The sequence below is a fragment of the Dermatophagoides pteronyssinus genome, unplaced genomic scaffold (genome assembly GCF_027571235.1).
Source record: "Dermatophagoides pteronyssinus isolate colony J.1.1.1.1 unplaced genomic scaffold, Derpt_VIB-CSIC_2022.12 sq0012, whole genome shotgun sequence".
Lineage (NCBI taxonomy): Eukaryota > Metazoa > Arthropoda > Arachnida > Sarcoptiformes > Pyroglyphidae > Dermatophagoides > Dermatophagoides pteronyssinus.
In genome coordinates, this window is record NW_027461536.1 from 776,105 (window position 1) to 793,007 (window position 16,903).

A 16,903-nucleotide genomic window follows, 5' to 3' on the forward strand; every position below is an offset into this window, starting at 1 on the left:
TTTGTGGAAAAAAAACAATATTGAATCAATGTCACACACAAACACACATGCATGCAGAATGAGTGAATCAGCTGATTGATATTATTCTGAATCGATTTGTTTTTTTTCTTGGTTGATGATTAATATTCCTGTAAACAAATCATGGCCGATGATATTCTTTTAGATTTTCTTCATATGGAATTTGTTTCATTATTTGATGAAATGAATGGTGAAGAAAAGGTTTGTTTCTTCTTTGTTTTCGTTTTGTTTATTGTTTTTTATCGTTTTTTTTCTCCTGAAAAACTAGCCAAATGATGTAAGCCGACAAGAATCGATTGGCTATCAGGTTGGATTTCGATTCATTGAAAAGTTTGTTTGTTTTTTTCAGATTTGTGATTCTGATTGAATAATAATCTGAATGATAATCTAATTTTATTCTCGTTTCCCCCCCCCGAATATCAGATATACACGTGAATGGAATCGTTTTAAAGATGAATTAGAAATAATAAAATTTATTTGTAAAGAATTTTGGTCAGTAATATTTGGTAAACAAGCCGATACATTACGTACAAATCATCAAGGTATTTACGTATTGATTGATAATCAATTTCGTTTTCTAATACGAATGACTGATTCACAACAATATATGGATCAAATTGGCAAGGTATTTTTCCAAATTCAAAATTGTTTTTGTTTTATAATTAAATCTTTGTTTTCGTTTTCTAGTATTTAGCATTCAGTTGTGGCTTAATACGTGGTGCATTATTCAATCTAGGTATATCATCGGTTGTAACTGCTGATGTTTCACAGCCACCAAGTGTAAAATTTCAGATAAAAATTCATACATAATTTATCTATTAACCGAAAAAAATCAATTCTAAAATTTGTATCATCCACTCCATATATATCTTATTATTGTTGTCATTTCAAATCATTCCATAAAATTATAATAAAATGCAAATGAGAGAAGAAAAGAAAACAACGATAAAACTAAATCGAGATTTCTTTGATTGATATTTTAGCTTTTTGTTTGTTTGTTTGACGTAAACGACAACAACAGGAAGAAAATATCATTTTTTATTGACAAAATGATGAAAGCAAATAGAAAAAAAATCCGATGATAAGTGCGTATATGGTGTTTGTTTGTTTTGTTTTGTTTTGTTTTCATTTCGATACGACGAATCCATTGAGAAAATAATATTTCTTTTATCAATCAATAATTAAGATTAATCTTTGAATTGTAATAACAAAAAACTTTCCAATGAAAAAAAATATCAAAATTCCGTCGATTTTCTTCCTAAAACAACAGCAAAAAAAAACCCAAAAAAAAATATTGCATTCTACCCTTTTTCCCCTCCAAATGATAATAAATTTTTGGATTTTAATTTTTTTTTTTTTTTTGGTCATTCATATAGACCAGTAAATGGATTGTTCCAGAAAAAAAAACAATAACAAATCCTTTATAAACGTGAATGATGGGTAGAGAAAATTTTTTTTATCAAAACAAAATAAAATATGCTAATCAGGAAAAAAAATGAATGATGATGATGATTTTTTTACTAAAAAAAAAAAAAAAAATACTCGAGCTCTTACAAAAGAGAAGATAAATAACGACATAGAAACCAACAAAAAAAAGTATTTGTCATCATAGCGTTTAAAAAAATTGTCGTCAACATTTTTCCATCATCATCATCATCATCGTAAAATCGATTTTAGTGAGCAATTTTTACTTCAAACAACAACAACAACTCAAAATTAAACTATTCCTTTATACAAACAAACAAAAATGTAATGTTTATTAATAATTCCGATTTGAAATTCGCATACAAATCATCGAACAAAAAAAAATCGAACGTTTTGATTAATTCATTGATGATTACCCTCATCATCGGCAACAACAACAGCGACTGTTATCCATCGATATTTTGATAATCAATGAAACAAAACAACAACAACAAAAAGGTACACATCAAACCAAATTTAATCAATCAATCAGTGCAATAACAATATTTCCGATTATCAACATTGTTTGAAAGCATTCTATTTTGTTTTGTTTTTGCGTGATTCATTTTCAAAATTGTTTTGTTTTTTGTGTGTTTGGGGAAATTCTTGAAACATTGTTTGGGTGAAGAAAGAAAGAAAGAAAGGAAAAAAGCTGAATTCATTCATTTTTTTCACCCAATTTTACCGTCAACGCCCTTGAATATATTACATTTACCATTCACATTCTTTTAAATTTAATGGATTTACATACATATATCATATCTCTTTTTACATCATACTGTGTCTCTGTGTTTTGCTTAATGAATGAATTTTTTTACTTTTCTAACTGTCAACATTTGGTGCAAATAGAGTGTAAATTCTACGTCAATGTTATTTTTTTCTTTTTTCCTGCAATCATTTTCGTCTTATATTCCATTAAAAAAAAAGAATATTTTATATTCATATAATCGAATTCATAATTGATTCGATTCTTGATTGTGTGTATGGTGTGCATTTTTTGTTTGTTTTTCAAGGTCAATCGACGCCTAATTTCTACTTCAATTTGAACGAATTTTTCATTCGTTGGTTGTCACTGTTGTTGTTGTTGTTGTTTGAATTTCAGGTTAATTCAATTATGAAGTGAAAAGAAGAAAAAATTATATTATTGATGTTAATTTAATAATAATAACAACAACAGCAACCATGGATTATCTAAATGATCTTTATCATAAAGTATTTGATGATTTTTTCATACAATTCGATGCTGAATATGATCTTAATTATACATGTAATGTATTTTTATCAAAAAATATGACATTAATTGAAATTGATCGTGGTTGGGAAGGAATACCCGAATCATTGGTCATACAATTGATACTTTGTCTGGTATGTATTTTGAACAGAGTTTTTAATTAATAATTTTAAATTAATTTTTTTGTATTAGTTTTTAATATTACCATTTGTTATATTTCGTTATCTGGCACGTTATCATTCATATGAAGTGAAAAATAATAATCGAACCAAGTATGAATAAATATTTTATTTATAAAAAAAACACTTCAATTAATTAGCAATAAAAATAATTCCTTTTTGTTTTGTTTTGTTTTTTTTCTAGTTGGATACAATTTATTTATGGAAATCGTGATTTTAAAAAGAAAAAAATTGTACATGCAAATGAAAATTTTCAATCAATTCAATCTTATTTTAATGAACAGAATATTTTACCAGCAATATTACCATATCATTTAAGTATGTGTAAAAATCAAAAGAAAATAAATCAACGTAATCTACAATCACATCAACAACATAGACGTACACATTCAACAACATATGGATCATCATCATCAACAATTGTAAATAATATTACATCACAACCATCATCATCATCAATATCAGCATTGACAACAATTTTAGCACAGAATAATCAACAAGATAATAATTCATCACCATCATCGTCATCATCATCATCATCATCATCAACAACATCAACTGTAACAACAAATACAATAATCAATGCAACAAAACATCAAAAAACAAATAGTAATGGTGATAATAATATATTTGCATCGAATACAGCAGCCGATTTAAGTGGTTCAAAATCAAATCTAGTACCAACGGAATCAACATTTCCAATTGAACAAAATTCAAATGTACAAACAGTTTTCATTAATCTAAGTAATAATCCAATCAATTATATTCAACGTTTATTTTCACATTTATTAAACATAACGGATGAAGATATACTTAAAAATAAAGGACATGATGCCTATCAATATCTATTATTTCAACGTTATATTATTATATTTTTATTTATATTATCATTTGTTACTATTGTCATCATACTTCCTATCAATGTACAAGGAAATAATGGTAATTAACACAAAAAAAAAGATACTATATGATTTATCAATAACTATAATTTTTGTTTTTTTTTAATTGAAACAAAGAGGGAAAAGCATTTGCTCGTACATCGATTAGTAATGTACCACATGATTCGAATCTATATTGGGCACATGCCATTTGTTCAACATTTATCATTATTGTGGTAAGTGATTTTTATTGATTTGCAATTTCATTGTTTGTTTTTCAATAATTTTTTTTCTCTGTACAAAAAGGGTGTATTTCTTATGAATCGTTTTTCAAGTGAATTAAAAACCGATGATGATCTTATGTTTTGTAAAACATTACTTATACGTCGTATTCCTATACTTGATAATCTTGTTGAAAAATTAAAAATTTATTTTGATGAAAAATTTCCCGATGTTAAAATCAGTGGTATACAATTGATTGCTGATGTAAGAGAATTAGATTCACTTGAACAATCATATCAGAATGCTGTAAATGCATTAAAATATTGTGAAGAGATTAATAATGAACTTCGATTACAGCAGCAGCAACAACAACCAGAAGAAAATTCAAATATTCAACAACAGCAACAAGGTGTTGTTATCATTTTAGAAAATAATGTTAATGATAAACGTTTTATGATTCGTCCTATTAATTGTAATCGACTTTTTGGCTGTTGTATTTGCTGTTGTCATCGAAATAATGTTGATGCAGCTGAATTTTATCGAAATGAAAAACAAGAACTCGAAATTGAAATCTATGATGAATTGCGAAATATTCCAAAACAATCCGTTCGTTCGGCATTTATTACATTTCAAACAGAATTAATGGCCATGAAGTTAGTTATAATTAATTATATATGAACTATTTTTACTATTTATTATTCATTTATCATTATGAATATAGGGTATATAAATATATAAAAAATAAACAAAAACATTCCTGTGCCAATTGTCTGTTATTTGGCCTTTGTCTAAATTTTCGTAATGAATTTGATTTGGCTAAATGTTTGGTTAGTCATGCTCCATTTCCCGATGATGTTAATTGGCGTGATATTGCATTCGATATGAATTTATTATGGTTAAGAAAAATGGCCATTTCAATCATTCTATTTATAATATTCTTTTTTCTATCTACACCGGCTTTTTTATTGAAAATATTTGATCTAATTGCAACGAAAGAATTAATCAAACAAGGCATACTTAAACCGGTAATATAATGAATTATCTTGTTTTTTTTAATTTTGTTATTAATATTTTTTTCTCATTCCGATTATAGAATTCAATAATTGCTGATTTCATGAGTCCATTTCTATTAATGTTATTGGCCGTCATTCTACCATCGATTGTAACATTTGCTTGTCAAATGATTCCTTATAAAACAATTTCCAATTTGAATCATGCTGTCATGTCAAAAGTATATGCTTTTTTAGTCATGATGATTATTGTATTGCCATCGACCGGATTTCTTAGGTAATTTTTCTTTTTCTTTTTAATGGTAATAATTTTATGATTAATCAATGTATAATTATAGTATAAATGCAATGTTGGGTGCTGTACTTGCATCAAATACTGATCAACATAAATTTCGTTGGCATTGTTTATTTCCGGTTGATAATGGTGCATTTTTTGTCATTTATGCATTACAAGCAGCAATACTTGGCAATGTTGCAGAAATTTTACGTATACCTGAATTGGTATTATATCTGGTTTATTCATTATTTTTACGTTCACCTGCCGAATATCAAAAAGCACGAAAATGGGTTACATTTGATTTTCCATTTGGTGTTAGTTATCCAAGATTTTTACTTATATTTACAATGACAGTCATCTATAGTTTTGCCTGTCCACTTATAGCTCCTTGTGGTATGTGTTAATGTAATGTTATTTTAATTGTATTAATTTTTTTGATAATGATTAGGCCTATTGTATATGATTGGAAAACATATCGTTGATCGTTATAATATCTATCATGTTTATCAACCAACAAAAATTAATCGCCGTATACATTCAAGTGCCATAATGTATGTACATATCGGTCTCATCTTAATGCAATTTCAATTATTCACCGTAATGATTATTAAAACACAATACTCACGTATAACATTATTCATATTGATTGTATTGATCATAACATTGTTGGCATTTACATTTTTTGGTTTTCAACATTGGTTTCGTAATCTAATTACCTCACGTGTAAGCATTGTTTATTGAAATGAAAATATTTTATTTTTAAAATTTGTTTTTTGTTTTGTTTTGATATATAGATTAATAATCGTAATTATAAACAGAAACGAGATTTTTGTGTTTGTTCCTATACACCACCAGTATTATATCATTTATTGGATGATGGATTATTTCAACAATCATCTACATCACAATCACAAACACAACAATAATGATGATAATACGAATGTGAACTAGTCCATTTTTTTCCTACTTGTTGTGTGATATTCGTTTGAATCGATACAGAGATTCAAAATTTGAAAAATTTAACTGTGAAAATTTAGGACTCAAACAAGGAAACAAAAAAAAATCCAATTAAACTGAACTGAAATAGAAATTCTCATAATGCATAATTATTTTAACAGTTGTGATCATTATTAATTGTGTTGTGGTGTTTTTTTTTCAGATATTAATATTTTGTTATTTTTATCCATAATTTTTTCTATCCATTTCCAATGTACCAACTTTCTTTTCCTTTCTTTCTTTCTTAGATCAAGTTTTGTTACTAAATAGGATATTTTATTGATTTTAAACATTTTTCATATTGCTTGATGGATTTTAATTATAATAAATGGATTAATAAAATTAATAAATTTTGATTGTTTTTATAATTAAAAAAAAAGAATTCTACATAAATTTAATAAATTATACTGTCATTACTTGCTAATAAAAGAGCATTCGTTTTGCACAACTTCAAAAAAAAACTTGTTGATTTGATTGAAATATCAGGCCGTTTGAATGATAAGAACAAAATATAATAAAGTAATAGCTAAAAAATGGACCATAAATTTTTGATCAATTCGATATAATTTAAATAATTCAAAATGATAATCTTCACTATATATTTCGGCCATTTCAATAAGACGTATTTCATCACGTAATCCATAATAAATATTATGATACCAGTATTTATCAATTTCAGCTATCAATCGTTTATCATCATCAATTGATTGTATAAATTGTTTGAATTTTTTCACATTCGATAATGAAAAATGTCGTTGTCTTATTGATTTACATTGATAGTATTGTCGAATTTGGTTAAATAATTTTGATAGAATTCTTTTTGCATCATAATCCAAATAAATCCAATAGGCTGAAAAACAAAAATAAATGATTAACATTATGAATTGAAGATTGGAAAATCTATCCATATAGATATAAAGATATGAACATATAAGAAAAAAGCTATCATTCAAAATGTTTAATAAAATTAAATGAGACATTGATGAATGAAAATTGTTGCAATGTTTAGCCAAAGTACGAATTATTCGAAAACATTCAAAGTCATTAATTTTTTTTGCCATAAAATTCTGCAATGTTTGCTGTAATACTTGTCTGATAGCAAATTTAAAATAAATACATAATACAATATTTAATATTCGATTGAATAAAATCATCATCATTGAAAAAAATTTAATAATGGTTTCGAATGAATATTTTGTCTGAAATGACCAAAAATCATAAGTTAGATAATTCAATAATATAAAAACATTGATCATAATCAATATGATTATTAAAATTATTTGGTTTTTTATTGATGAACCATCATATATTTTATTGAATAATTTTGAATCACATGAACGTATTAATAAATGACCATTTATATAATAGAATATATATGAACAGATAAATGCTAATTGAAAAAAATTTTCAAAAGCCAAATCCATCATTGTACCGAAATGATTTCGTGTTAATTCTTTTGCATGCATTCCTTTTGCCTTTTTATGATCGGTGAATAAAGTACAAACATAAAGATGAATCATTATCATCGATACACATTTGATTAGATGTGGCCAATTTTTCCATTTCAATTCACTGAATGTAAAACCTATCAAACTATTTCAATAATAATGAAAGAAGTTTTTCTTTCGAAAATTCTTTACTAATTCTTACCTGGAATAAGTGATGAATATTCGAAGCGGAAAATTTTCAATCTTCATTGTTAATGCTGATTCAAGAATGATCAAAAAAAAGAGTGAATTTATTATGTATCAAACAAAAATACAATTCCATATCGATCATTATAATTATTGATTGTTTTTAATAATTTCATTAATAATGTTTCAATGTTATTACTTTTATATAATTATAATAATAAATGTTGTACTAAAATATTCATTTCATTATATAAACCTAAAATAATTATGCAATGATTAATTCGTTCAAATTAAAAGGTATAAATTGTTAATGTTTTTCATCAAAATTGTTGAATATAAATATCAGTCTGTTTAAATAATTAAAACAAAATATAATGAAGTAAAAGCTAACAAATCGAAAATAAATTTCTGATCTAATCGATATAAATTGAATAATTCAAAATGATAATCTTCACTATATATTTCGGCCATTTCTATTAAACGTATTTCGTCACATGATTCATTATAAATATTACGATACCAGTATTTAATTTCAGACACCAATCGATTATCATCATCGATTGATTGTAACAAATGTTTGATCTTTTTTACATTCGATAATGAAAAATGTTGTTGTCTTATTGATTTACATTGATAATGTTGTCGAATTTGGTTAAATAATTTTGATAGAATTCTCTTTGCATCATAATCCAAATAGATCCAAAAGGCTAAAAAACTAAAATAAATGATTAACGTTATGAATTGAAAAATGGAAAATCTATCCGTATAAATATAAAGATATGAACATATAAGATAAAAGCTATCATTCAAAATGTTTAATAAAATGGAATATGAAATAGATGAATGAAAATTGTTGCATTGTTTGGCCAATGTACGAATTATTCGTAAACATTGATTGTCATCAATTTTTTTCGCTATAAAATTCTGTAATGTTTGCTGCAATACTTGTCGGATAGCAAATTTAAAATAAATACATAATAAATTATTGAATATTTGACTGTATGAAATCATCATTATTGAATAGAATTTAATAATCAATTCGAATGGATATTCTGTTTGTAATGACCAGAAACCATAGCTCACGTAATTTAATAATAATAGAATATTAATCAAAATCAATATGGCTATTGAGATTATTCGGTTTTTTCTCGATGTATCATCATATATTGTATTGAATAATTTTGAATCACATGAACGTATTAATGAATAACCACATCCATAATAGAATATATATGAACAGATAAATTCCAATGTAAAGAAATTTTCAGCAACCAAATCAATCAACGTTCCAAAATAATTTGGACTAATTTTTTTTGCATCCATTTTTTCGAAATTTTTCTGATAATCCCTAAATAAAATGTAAGCATAAAGATGAACTATTATCATCGATATACATTTGATTAAATGTGGCCAATTTTTCCATTTCAATTCACTGAATGTAAAACCTATGTAGCTATTTCGATTAATAATGAAAGAAGTTTCTTTCGAAAATACTTTACTAATTCTTACCTGGTATAAGTGATGAATATTCGAAGTGGAAAGTTTTCAATCTTCATTGTTAATGCTGATTCATGAATGTTTTATTGAAAAATAAAATGAATTTATTTTGACAAACAAAAATACAATTTCATATCGATCATCATCATCGATTTGTTTGATAATGATTTTGAAAATATTTATCAAATTTTTTTTTATTCCAATATCAAGGCCAACATGTTATTGAATCCAATAAATATTGAAAACAAGTTATCCATCAACTATCGAGAAGGAAAAGTTATTTTCAGCAATCTGACGTTTTATCATTTTATTTTATTTTTCACGTATCAATTTCATAGTATCAATTCATGAACCAAATGTATTTAAATAAAATAAAAAAATGTACATTTTAAACGAATGAATTTGATTTATCAGGCTGTTTGAATGATTAGAACAAAATACAATATGGTAAAAGCTAAAAAATCGATCAAAAAATTCTGATCTAAACGATATAAATTGAATAATTCAAAATGATAATCTTCACTATATAATTCGTCCATTTCTATAAGAAGTAGTTCCTTACGTGATCCATAATTATTATTAAGATACAAGTATTTATCAATTTCAGCTATCAATCGATCATCATCATTATCGATTGATTGTATCAATTGTTTGATATTTTTCACTTTCAATGATGATGACGATTGTTGTTGTTGTTGTTGTTGTCTCATTGATTTACATTGATATTGATGTTGAATTTGATGAAATAAATTTGATAAAATTTTCTTTGCATCATAATCCAAATATATCCAATATACAAAAAGACCAAAATGAATGATTAAAATTATAAATTGAATGATGGAAAATTTATCCAAATAAACATAAATAAATGAACAAAGAAGATAAAAACAATCTTTCAAAATGTTCATTATAATAAAAAATGCCATTGATGAATGAAAATTGTTACATTGTTTGGCCAATGTACGAATTATTCGTAAACATTGATTGTCATTAATTTTTTTCCCAATAAAATTCTGTAATGTTTGCTGTAATAATTGTCGGATTGCAAATTTAAAATAAATACATAATACATTATTGAATATTTGACTATATAAAATCATTGTCATTGAATAGAATTTAATTATCATTTCGAATGGATATTCTGTTTGTAATGACCAAAAACCATAGCCTGCATAATTCAATATTATTGAAATATTAATCAAAATCAATATGATGATTGAAATTATTTGACTTTTTCTCGATGTATCATCATATATCGTTTGGAATAATTTTGAATCACATGAACGTATTAATGAATAACCAATTCTATAATAGAATATATATGAAAAGATGAATGCTAATGGAAAAAAATTTTCAGAAACCAAATCAATCAATGTTCCAAAATGATTTTGACTTAATTCTTTTGCATTCATTCCTTCATTATTATTTTGATAATCTCTAAATAAAATATAAGCATAAATATGAACCATTAATAATGATAAAAATTTGATTAGTTGTGGCCAACAATTTTTCTTCAATCTCATTTCATCGAATGTCAAACCTATGAAGCTATTTCAAATGGAAATGTAAAAAGTTTATTCAAAAAAAAAAAGAAATTCTTTTCAAATTCTTACCTAGAATAATTGACAAATAATCGAAGTGAAAAGTTTTTAATCTTCATTGTTAATGATGATTCATGAATGATTGATTGAAAAATGAAATGAATTTTGTTATGTCAAACAGAAAATACAATTCCATATTTGATCATCATAAAATATGAAAATATCGATAATCATTACTTGTCATTAATTGAATGGTTGGTGATCCAAAAAATGTTTCTATTTGATTAATACAATATGATCAGATGACTTGAATTGGAAATTTGCTTTTGGTTCTCATTTCGATCGATAAATTTTGAAAAAAAATTTGGATACAGTTTTCGATTCTTACCACTGGATGGCCAAAGTAGTTCCATATTTGTTGAATCAAATCAGTTTTAAAAACTTCAATGTTTTTCTCATTCAATCAACCAATATATTTGAAATTTTCATTATTTATGAATCAATTAGCTAGGAATAACATCATTTTCAAAACCAAAAAAAAAAAGAAAAACATTCTTCAAATGTTTATTATTATTATTATTTTATAACATGATTGAGAAAATAGGAAATTTTTATTTATTTTGTCGTCGTCGTCTAATAGTAATAATAATTGAAACCAGACTTATACGAGTAACGAAAACAAATGTTTAAAGGAATTCTTCTCTTTGGTTTTTGAGGTTTGATTTTTCCAAAAATCCAAAATACCATTATCAAACATTAAACATTTATTTATTATCATAACAGTTTGTTGTTGTTGTTTAAATCAGTTTCAACATCATCTAACCAAACCAAACCAAACCAAAAAGAAAATTTGTGTGTGGTCTTTTTTCATCATCATCATTTCAATCAAATATTTATCATCACTATTCCATCCAGTAACGATGAATTGTTTTCATTTCGTATTCGATTTTTTGGTGGTGAAAATTTTCTCTCTCTCTCTCTCTCTCTCTCTCTCTCTAGCAGTATTTATATTGGAAAATTAACAATTTATTTTCAATGAAGATGTTACTGATCTCTGATAGATTGATCGTTGATTTATATCATCATCAATGCAACAACAACAACAAAACAGAATTCAGTAAAATTAAAATTGAAATAAAATTAACCAGAAGAAAAAAAAGGACCACCATCAAATCAAATCAAATGAAGAAAAAATCAAACCAACAGTCGCCGCCGCTAAGATGATGCGCTGCCACACAGCCGCCAACATCATCAATCCAAAATGAATTTGAAATTCCGAAATTTTATTCAAAACATACACACCACAAGAGAAAAATTAGAAAAACGGTTCATTCACATAGAGATGATCTAGCGAAAAAGAAAAATAAAATGATTTCAATTGAAACAACAACAACAACAAAAACAAAAAATTGATGATAAAAATGTTTTTTTTTCGAAAAAAATGTAAAATAATCAACCAAAATGCTATATCAATTTTCAAATTCGAAACACACACAAAAATTTTTAGCAAAAGTAAAAAATAAAATTTCTAGCCACACGACGATTATCATGGTCAATCAAATCATGATTGTATCATCATCATGGTATGGCTTCTTCGTTGGTGGGCTTTGAAATTATTATCATTTTTTTTCGAGAGTTCTCATCATCCAAAATAATGTTGTTGTAAATTTGATAATGAAAAAAGATGAAGACGAAAAGATGCAAGGATGAAAATCATTATCATCATTATCATGGTTAGAATTTTGTCTGAAAATTTGAAAGAAAAAAAACAATTAAAATTTGAATGGTGAACCATTCCATTTTTTTCACTTGTTCACATTATTATCATCCCTTGTGGCAAATCATAAATATCAGTCCACAAAAAAAAAGAAAGATACCAATATTGGTGTCACCAAGTCACAAAGATCAAGTCACCACCACCACCAACGATGTTGATGATAAACGATAGGGACGACGACGACGATGACGACGACAATTTTGTCATTAAAAAGGATTGACTTTCAGTCTTTCAGTGTTGACCATTGGTCTGATCTTTGAACGAAAAAGTGTGTCGTAAATTAATTTTCAAATGAAATACAAATACGAAAGCAAAGTGATATATAAGAAACAGAAAAGTCTTCGAAGAAAGAAGCCAAATTTTTTTTTGTTTCAAATTCTGTTGACAATTTTCGTTTTTTCTTCAATCCTTTTTTCGAAGATTGAATGATCATTTTTGTTTGGTGGTCGAAAAACAAAGACAAAATTTGCCGACAATTTTTCTTCTCTCTCTCTCTCACTCTCCCTCTTCATTTCTATTTTTTCAATATGGAAATGATCAATTTCAAAAAAAAAGAAAAAAAAATCACTGGACCCTATCGAATAACGAGAGAAGGATTGAGAAAGTTTTTTAGTCAAAAAAAAAAAAAAAAAAAAGTCAAAACAAGCTAAGCGGAGAAAAAAAAATCATTGAGAAAAAACAACAAACAATTGATTTTTTTTTTTTGACAGGAAATTGAGGATTATTTTTGTTTTCAAATGGTAAAAACATTGTCCATTGTTTTTGTTCAATGATTATTTTCATTTGTGTCATTTAATCATCGAAGACTGTCTGTGTGTGTGGTGTGATTCGATCCGATCAATCAACCGAATCGATTTGATCGATCCAAACATATATTGACAATGAAAAACAGCAGCAACAACAACAACCTGTTTTTTTCAAATATCGACCACCAAGTGATTCATTTTTGATTGTTTGAAAATATAAAAAAAATCATGTCGATCAAAAATTGGAAGAAATATTTCGACAAAACCGAAAACTGATTGACTTATCAAATGATTATGGCTTAATTTTTCTCAAAAAAAAACTTTCCCGACAAACGAAAAAAGACATAAATCTTTTCACAAAGTTATTTCGTTTTTTTTTCTGGTTAAGAGAGGGAAATCTGCAAAAATATTTATAATCTTGCCGAGAAATCAAGGAAAAAAAGTTGACACATCATATGGTGATGATTAGCAAATCATCATCATCATCGATTTATCATCATTACCAGATAAACTAAAATATTTCAATTGGTTATTTTTGATTCAATTCATTTAACTAAGGGAATAAGGGACGAGATAAGAAGAATGTACCATCATCATCATCATCATCATCAGGATCACAAAGGTTCATCGTAAAGTAACTTTTCAAGCAAACAAAACAAAACAAACAAAAATAATCTTTAAATTTAGAAAAATTTAGATAATCAAACAGCAACTGAACAACTGAAGAATAACCTTTCTTTTCATCGAAAAATCAGATTGATCAAAACCAATTGATTTGATTTATCATCTTTTTTTCCTGATTGAATAAAAGAAGTGAAAAAAAGAGTTATCAAACAAATCAATAAAACAAACAAACAAAGCAATGGCCATTTTTTCCACAATGGTCAGGTCTTTTTGTTGTTCTGCAAAAACTAAAAAAAAGTTTTACCCAACAAAGAAACAAAAAATTGGAGCAATTTTTCGAAATCAGAAATGAATCTACGAACACCGACATAATCTTCTTTCTTTTTCTCTCTCTCTCTCTCGATTTCTTTTATGTCAAAAAAAATAAAAAATCTTTTACTTTTTGGAAAATTTTCGGGTAAAAAAAAGTCGTTTGTTACATTTTTGACTATAACCGAAGTAGGTAATGAAGAAAAAAAATGCGCAACAGGTCCAATTTTTTATTATCAATTTGTGGTGCCACACAAAATATCTATTCTAGGTATAATCGGATGACCAGTGTGTGTGTGTGTGTGTGTGTATGCAGGGCAAACAAACCCTGGATGACAAAAATAAATAAATAAATTCCCGAAAAAAATATCCATATCGGCAAAATGCTTTGATCCATTCTGAATGTCAAAAAGAAAAGAAAAGAAAAGAAAAATTTCTTTATATTAAAAAAAACTTTGAAAAATTTATGAAAAAATTTCCAATGAATCTTATTACTCTTAAACAACTAAACTAAACACAAAAGCAAAGCTAAGATGTCACCGAAATTGATACCAAAAAACAGTAACAAGTATCATTGATTTTTTTTCTTGAAATTTGATCCAAACTAACCTTATAAACGAAACAAAAAAAGAAGTTTAAATTTTCAGAAAATTAAAGTCAATGATTTCTTATAAGAAATTCCAATGTTCATCATGTTTATTATTCGAGTCTGATTTGTTCAACTTCATATCAGGCTTTTGGAATGGCTATTTTTTTGAATTGTTTTTCATTTCAGTCAAGCAACCGACAAGAAAAAAAAATCCGCAAATCATGATAGCTGTAATTTTCTATAATTTTTCCTAAAACATTCAATGATCGGTAGGATAATATTATTCAAGCAATTCACCCTGAACACCAAAAAAAAAGAAAAACTAAAACAGAAACAAAAAAAACGAAATGATGAATGTAATCACCCTATATAGAAGAAGAATAAAACAATCATGATGATGATGATGGAAATTAAGTCATCAAAGAATATAATACAGAGTGATTTGAAAAATATGAATTGTTCTTCAATTAGAATTGAAAGAAAAAGTTAACTTTTTTCATTTTCTCATTTCCAAAACACCTTGTATCTTACAAAAAAACACAGGTGAAATGTTTCTATCATATGAAGGTATATATTTAAAAGATAAAAAATAATCTACTACCCTACAATTATCATCGATCATCATCATTGTCTTTTTGGTCATATCACATTTTTCAATGAAGAAAATTATACCAATCAGGGTTTGGTCACACACACACACACACAAACAAAAAACATAATCATTTTCAACAATAATGATGATGATGATGATCGTCGTCGTCGTCTTCATCATGTAATCACGACGATGACGAAGACGACCACCATTACCAATATCTTCATCATCGTTGATGATACCTACCACACACACACACACCATCGACAATGATCGGCCACACGATTTCTTTAAAACCAAATATTAAATGTCTTAATTTTTGTTTAAGGTTTTGGTTTCGTGTTTATCCTGGTTTTTTTCAAAAGTTGAAAAGAATTGATTTGAAGAAAGAATTTTTCAAAACTTTTGAATAGGGTGTGTTTTTATGATTGACACGCGTATGGAATTTTTTTTCTTGTAAATCACGATTATTACAAACTGAATCTGAATTCACCCAAACAAAATTCATTTTTCTATCATTATCATTTCTATCTTGTTCTGACCAATAGGGTGATCATCATGATGTAAGTCTATGGCGCCCACAAACACAAAACACATATTGCAAAAGAGTGGGAGAAATCCATTTACCTGATATCATCTTCATCATCATCATCTGAATAGAATAAAAACCTGTCAAAAAATGGCAAAGAAACAACAACAACAAAAATTAATCAGGGAGAATAGAAGAAAAAAAATAATGATAATCGTCTTTTTTTTCTTTGGTGATGGTAGTGAATATCTTTATCTTTTAAGGATTTTAGATTGTTGCTGTTGTTGTTGTTTGTTCACATTCTATTTGGGTAATAATTTATCATTCATATCAAGATGGAGAGAAACAGCAGGTAAAAAAACAAAATTCATACAAAAGAATGATGTATTTGAATGGTGAACCAGAACTTAACAACAAAAAATATAATGAAGAACACTTTGATTGATGTTCGGACTGTCAAACAACAAGAGAAGAGAAGAGAAAAAAAGATGATTATGTATAGAGGATTATATGAAAAAAAATGAAAATTACCTGGCGATAATAAAGACATTTTTGTTTTTCTCATCATCATCATCATCATCATCATCAAAAAGAGTGATATAACATCATAATAATCGAAAGGAAATTCTATAGGAATGAAAAATTTTCAATTTTAAAAACGTGATGTTGATAAGGATACTGACATTTTTGATGATGATGATGATCAACAACCAACCAATCACCCAATCATTTGATTCGAAATATAAATTTTTCATTGTTTTTGAACAAATGACCATAATGATGATGATCA

The 16,903-nt window shown here is 26.4% G+C and overlaps 4 protein-coding genes and 2 long non-coding RNA genes across 9 annotated transcripts; 3 read left to right on the forward strand and 3 right to left on the reverse strand.

Annotated features, from left to right (window-relative positions):
* Positions 1–76: 76 nt before the first annotated feature.
* Positions 77–953, forward strand: Trs33 (trafficking protein particle complex subunit Trs33). The gene is made up of 4 exons (XM_027340811.2): positions 77–219; positions 287–348; positions 442–643; positions 706–953. The coding sequence occupies exons 1-4, from the start codon at positions 142–144 to the stop codon at positions 826–828; spliced, it is 465 nt and encodes a 154-aa protein (XP_027196612.1). The 5' UTR covers positions 77–141; the 3' UTR covers positions 829–953.
* Positions 954–1,510: 557 nt separating this feature from the next.
* On the forward strand, positions 1,511–6,625 carry LOC113791056 (mechanosensitive cation channel TMEM63A-like). Of its 3 annotated transcripts, none has more exons than XM_075821755.1 (11): positions 1,511–1,941; positions 2,585–2,847; positions 2,906–2,985; positions 3,077–3,831; positions 3,909–4,006; positions 4,077–4,645; positions 4,714–5,017; positions 5,086–5,279; positions 5,341–5,672; positions 5,728–6,002; positions 6,074–6,625. In XM_075821755.1, the coding sequence occupies exons 2-11, from the start codon at positions 2,665–2,667 to the stop codon at positions 6,203–6,205; spliced, it is 2,922 nt and encodes a 973-aa protein (XP_075677870.1). In that variant the 5' UTR covers positions 1,511–1,941; positions 2,585–2,664; the 3' UTR covers positions 6,206–6,625. The 3 variants fall into 3 exon arrangements, with proteins under 3 accessions (XP_075677870.1, XP_075677871.1, XP_075677872.1); XM_075821756.1 differs by having other exon boundaries at positions 2,660–2,847; XM_075821757.1 differs by having other exon boundaries at positions 2,696–2,847.
* Positions 6,626–7,469: 844 nt separating this feature from the next.
* LOC113791100 (uncharacterized) lies at positions 7,470–9,633 on the reverse strand. 2 transcript variants are annotated; one of them, XM_075821760.1, is made up of 3 exons: positions 9,419–9,633; positions 7,926–9,362; positions 7,470–7,860 (listed from the first exon to the last, which is right to left on the reverse strand). In XM_075821760.1, exons 1-2 carry the CDS (start codon positions 9,463–9,465, stop codon positions 8,261–8,263), a joined length of 1,149 nt encoding a protein of 382 aa, XP_075677875.1. In that variant the 5' UTR covers positions 9,466–9,633; the 3' UTR covers positions 7,470–7,860; positions 7,926–8,260. The 2 variants fall into 2 exon arrangements, with proteins under 2 accessions (XP_075677875.1, XP_075677874.1); XM_075821759.1 differs by having other exon boundaries at positions 7,475–7,868.
* A 72-nt stretch (positions 9,634–9,705) lies between these two features.
* Positions 9,706–11,523, reverse strand: LOC142645481 (uncharacterized). Its single transcript, XM_075821758.1, has 2 exons — positions 11,020–11,523; positions 9,706–10,954 (listed from the first exon to the last, which is right to left on the reverse strand). The coding sequence occupies exons 1-2, from the start codon at positions 11,064–11,066 to the stop codon at positions 9,817–9,819; spliced, it is 1,185 nt and encodes a 394-aa protein (XP_075677873.1). The 5' UTR covers positions 11,067–11,523; the 3' UTR covers positions 9,706–9,816.
* LOC142645482 (uncharacterized) lies at positions 11,428–12,763 on the forward strand. The gene is made up of 2 exons (XR_012846611.1): positions 11,428–11,663; positions 11,731–12,763. It is a non-coding gene; the product is annotated as an uncharacterized LOC142645482 (long non-coding RNA).
* A 3,496-nt stretch (positions 12,764–16,259) lies between these two features.
* LOC142645483 (uncharacterized) lies at positions 16,260–16,898 on the reverse strand. The gene is made up of 3 exons (XR_012846612.1): positions 16,797–16,898; positions 16,645–16,740; positions 16,260–16,566 (listed from the first exon to the last, which is right to left on the reverse strand). It is a non-coding gene; the product is annotated as an uncharacterized LOC142645483 (long non-coding RNA).
* Between the last annotated feature and the right edge of the window lie 5 nt (positions 16,899–16,903).

Bases quoted from the DNA above. Each gene is read 5' to 3' on its own strand.
- LOC113791056 (XM_075821755.1), top strand. From the start codon at position 2,665: ATGGATTATCTAAATGATCTTTATCATAAAGTATTTGATGATTTTTTC. The intron at 3,832-3,908 runs GTAATTAACACA...ATTGAAACAAAG, and splicing joins CAATGTACAAGGAAATAATG to AGGGAAAAGCATTTGCTCGT. The intron at 5,673-5,727 runs GTATGTGTTAAT...GATAATGATTAG, and splicing joins TCCACTTATAGCTCCTTGTG to GCCTATTGTATATGATTGGA.
- Trs33 (XM_027340811.2), top strand. From the start codon at position 142: ATGGCCGATGATATTCTTTTAGATTTTCTTCATATGGAATTTGTTTCA. The intron at 220-286 runs GTTTGTTTCTTC...CTGAAAAACTAG, and splicing joins AAATGAATGGTGAAGAAAAG to CCAAATGATGTAAGCCGACA. The intron at 644-705 runs GTATTTTTCCAA...TTCGTTTTCTAG, and splicing joins ATATGGATCAAATTGGCAAG to TATTTAGCATTCAGTTGTGG.
- LOC142645481 (XM_075821758.1), bottom strand. From the start codon at position 11,066: ATGAAGATTAAAAACTTTTCACTTCGATTATTTGTCAATTATTCTAG. The intron at 10,955-11,019 runs GTAAGAATTTGA...CATTTGAAATAG, and splicing joins TTATTTGTCAATTATTCTAG to CTTCATAGGTTTGACATTCG.
- LOC113791100 (XM_075821760.1), bottom strand. From the start codon at position 9,465: ATGAAGATTGAAAACTTTCCACTTCGAATATTCATCACTTATACCAG. The intron at 9,363-9,418 runs GTAAGAATTAGT...TAATCGAAATAG, and splicing joins ATATTCATCACTTATACCAG to CTACATAGGTTTTACATTCA.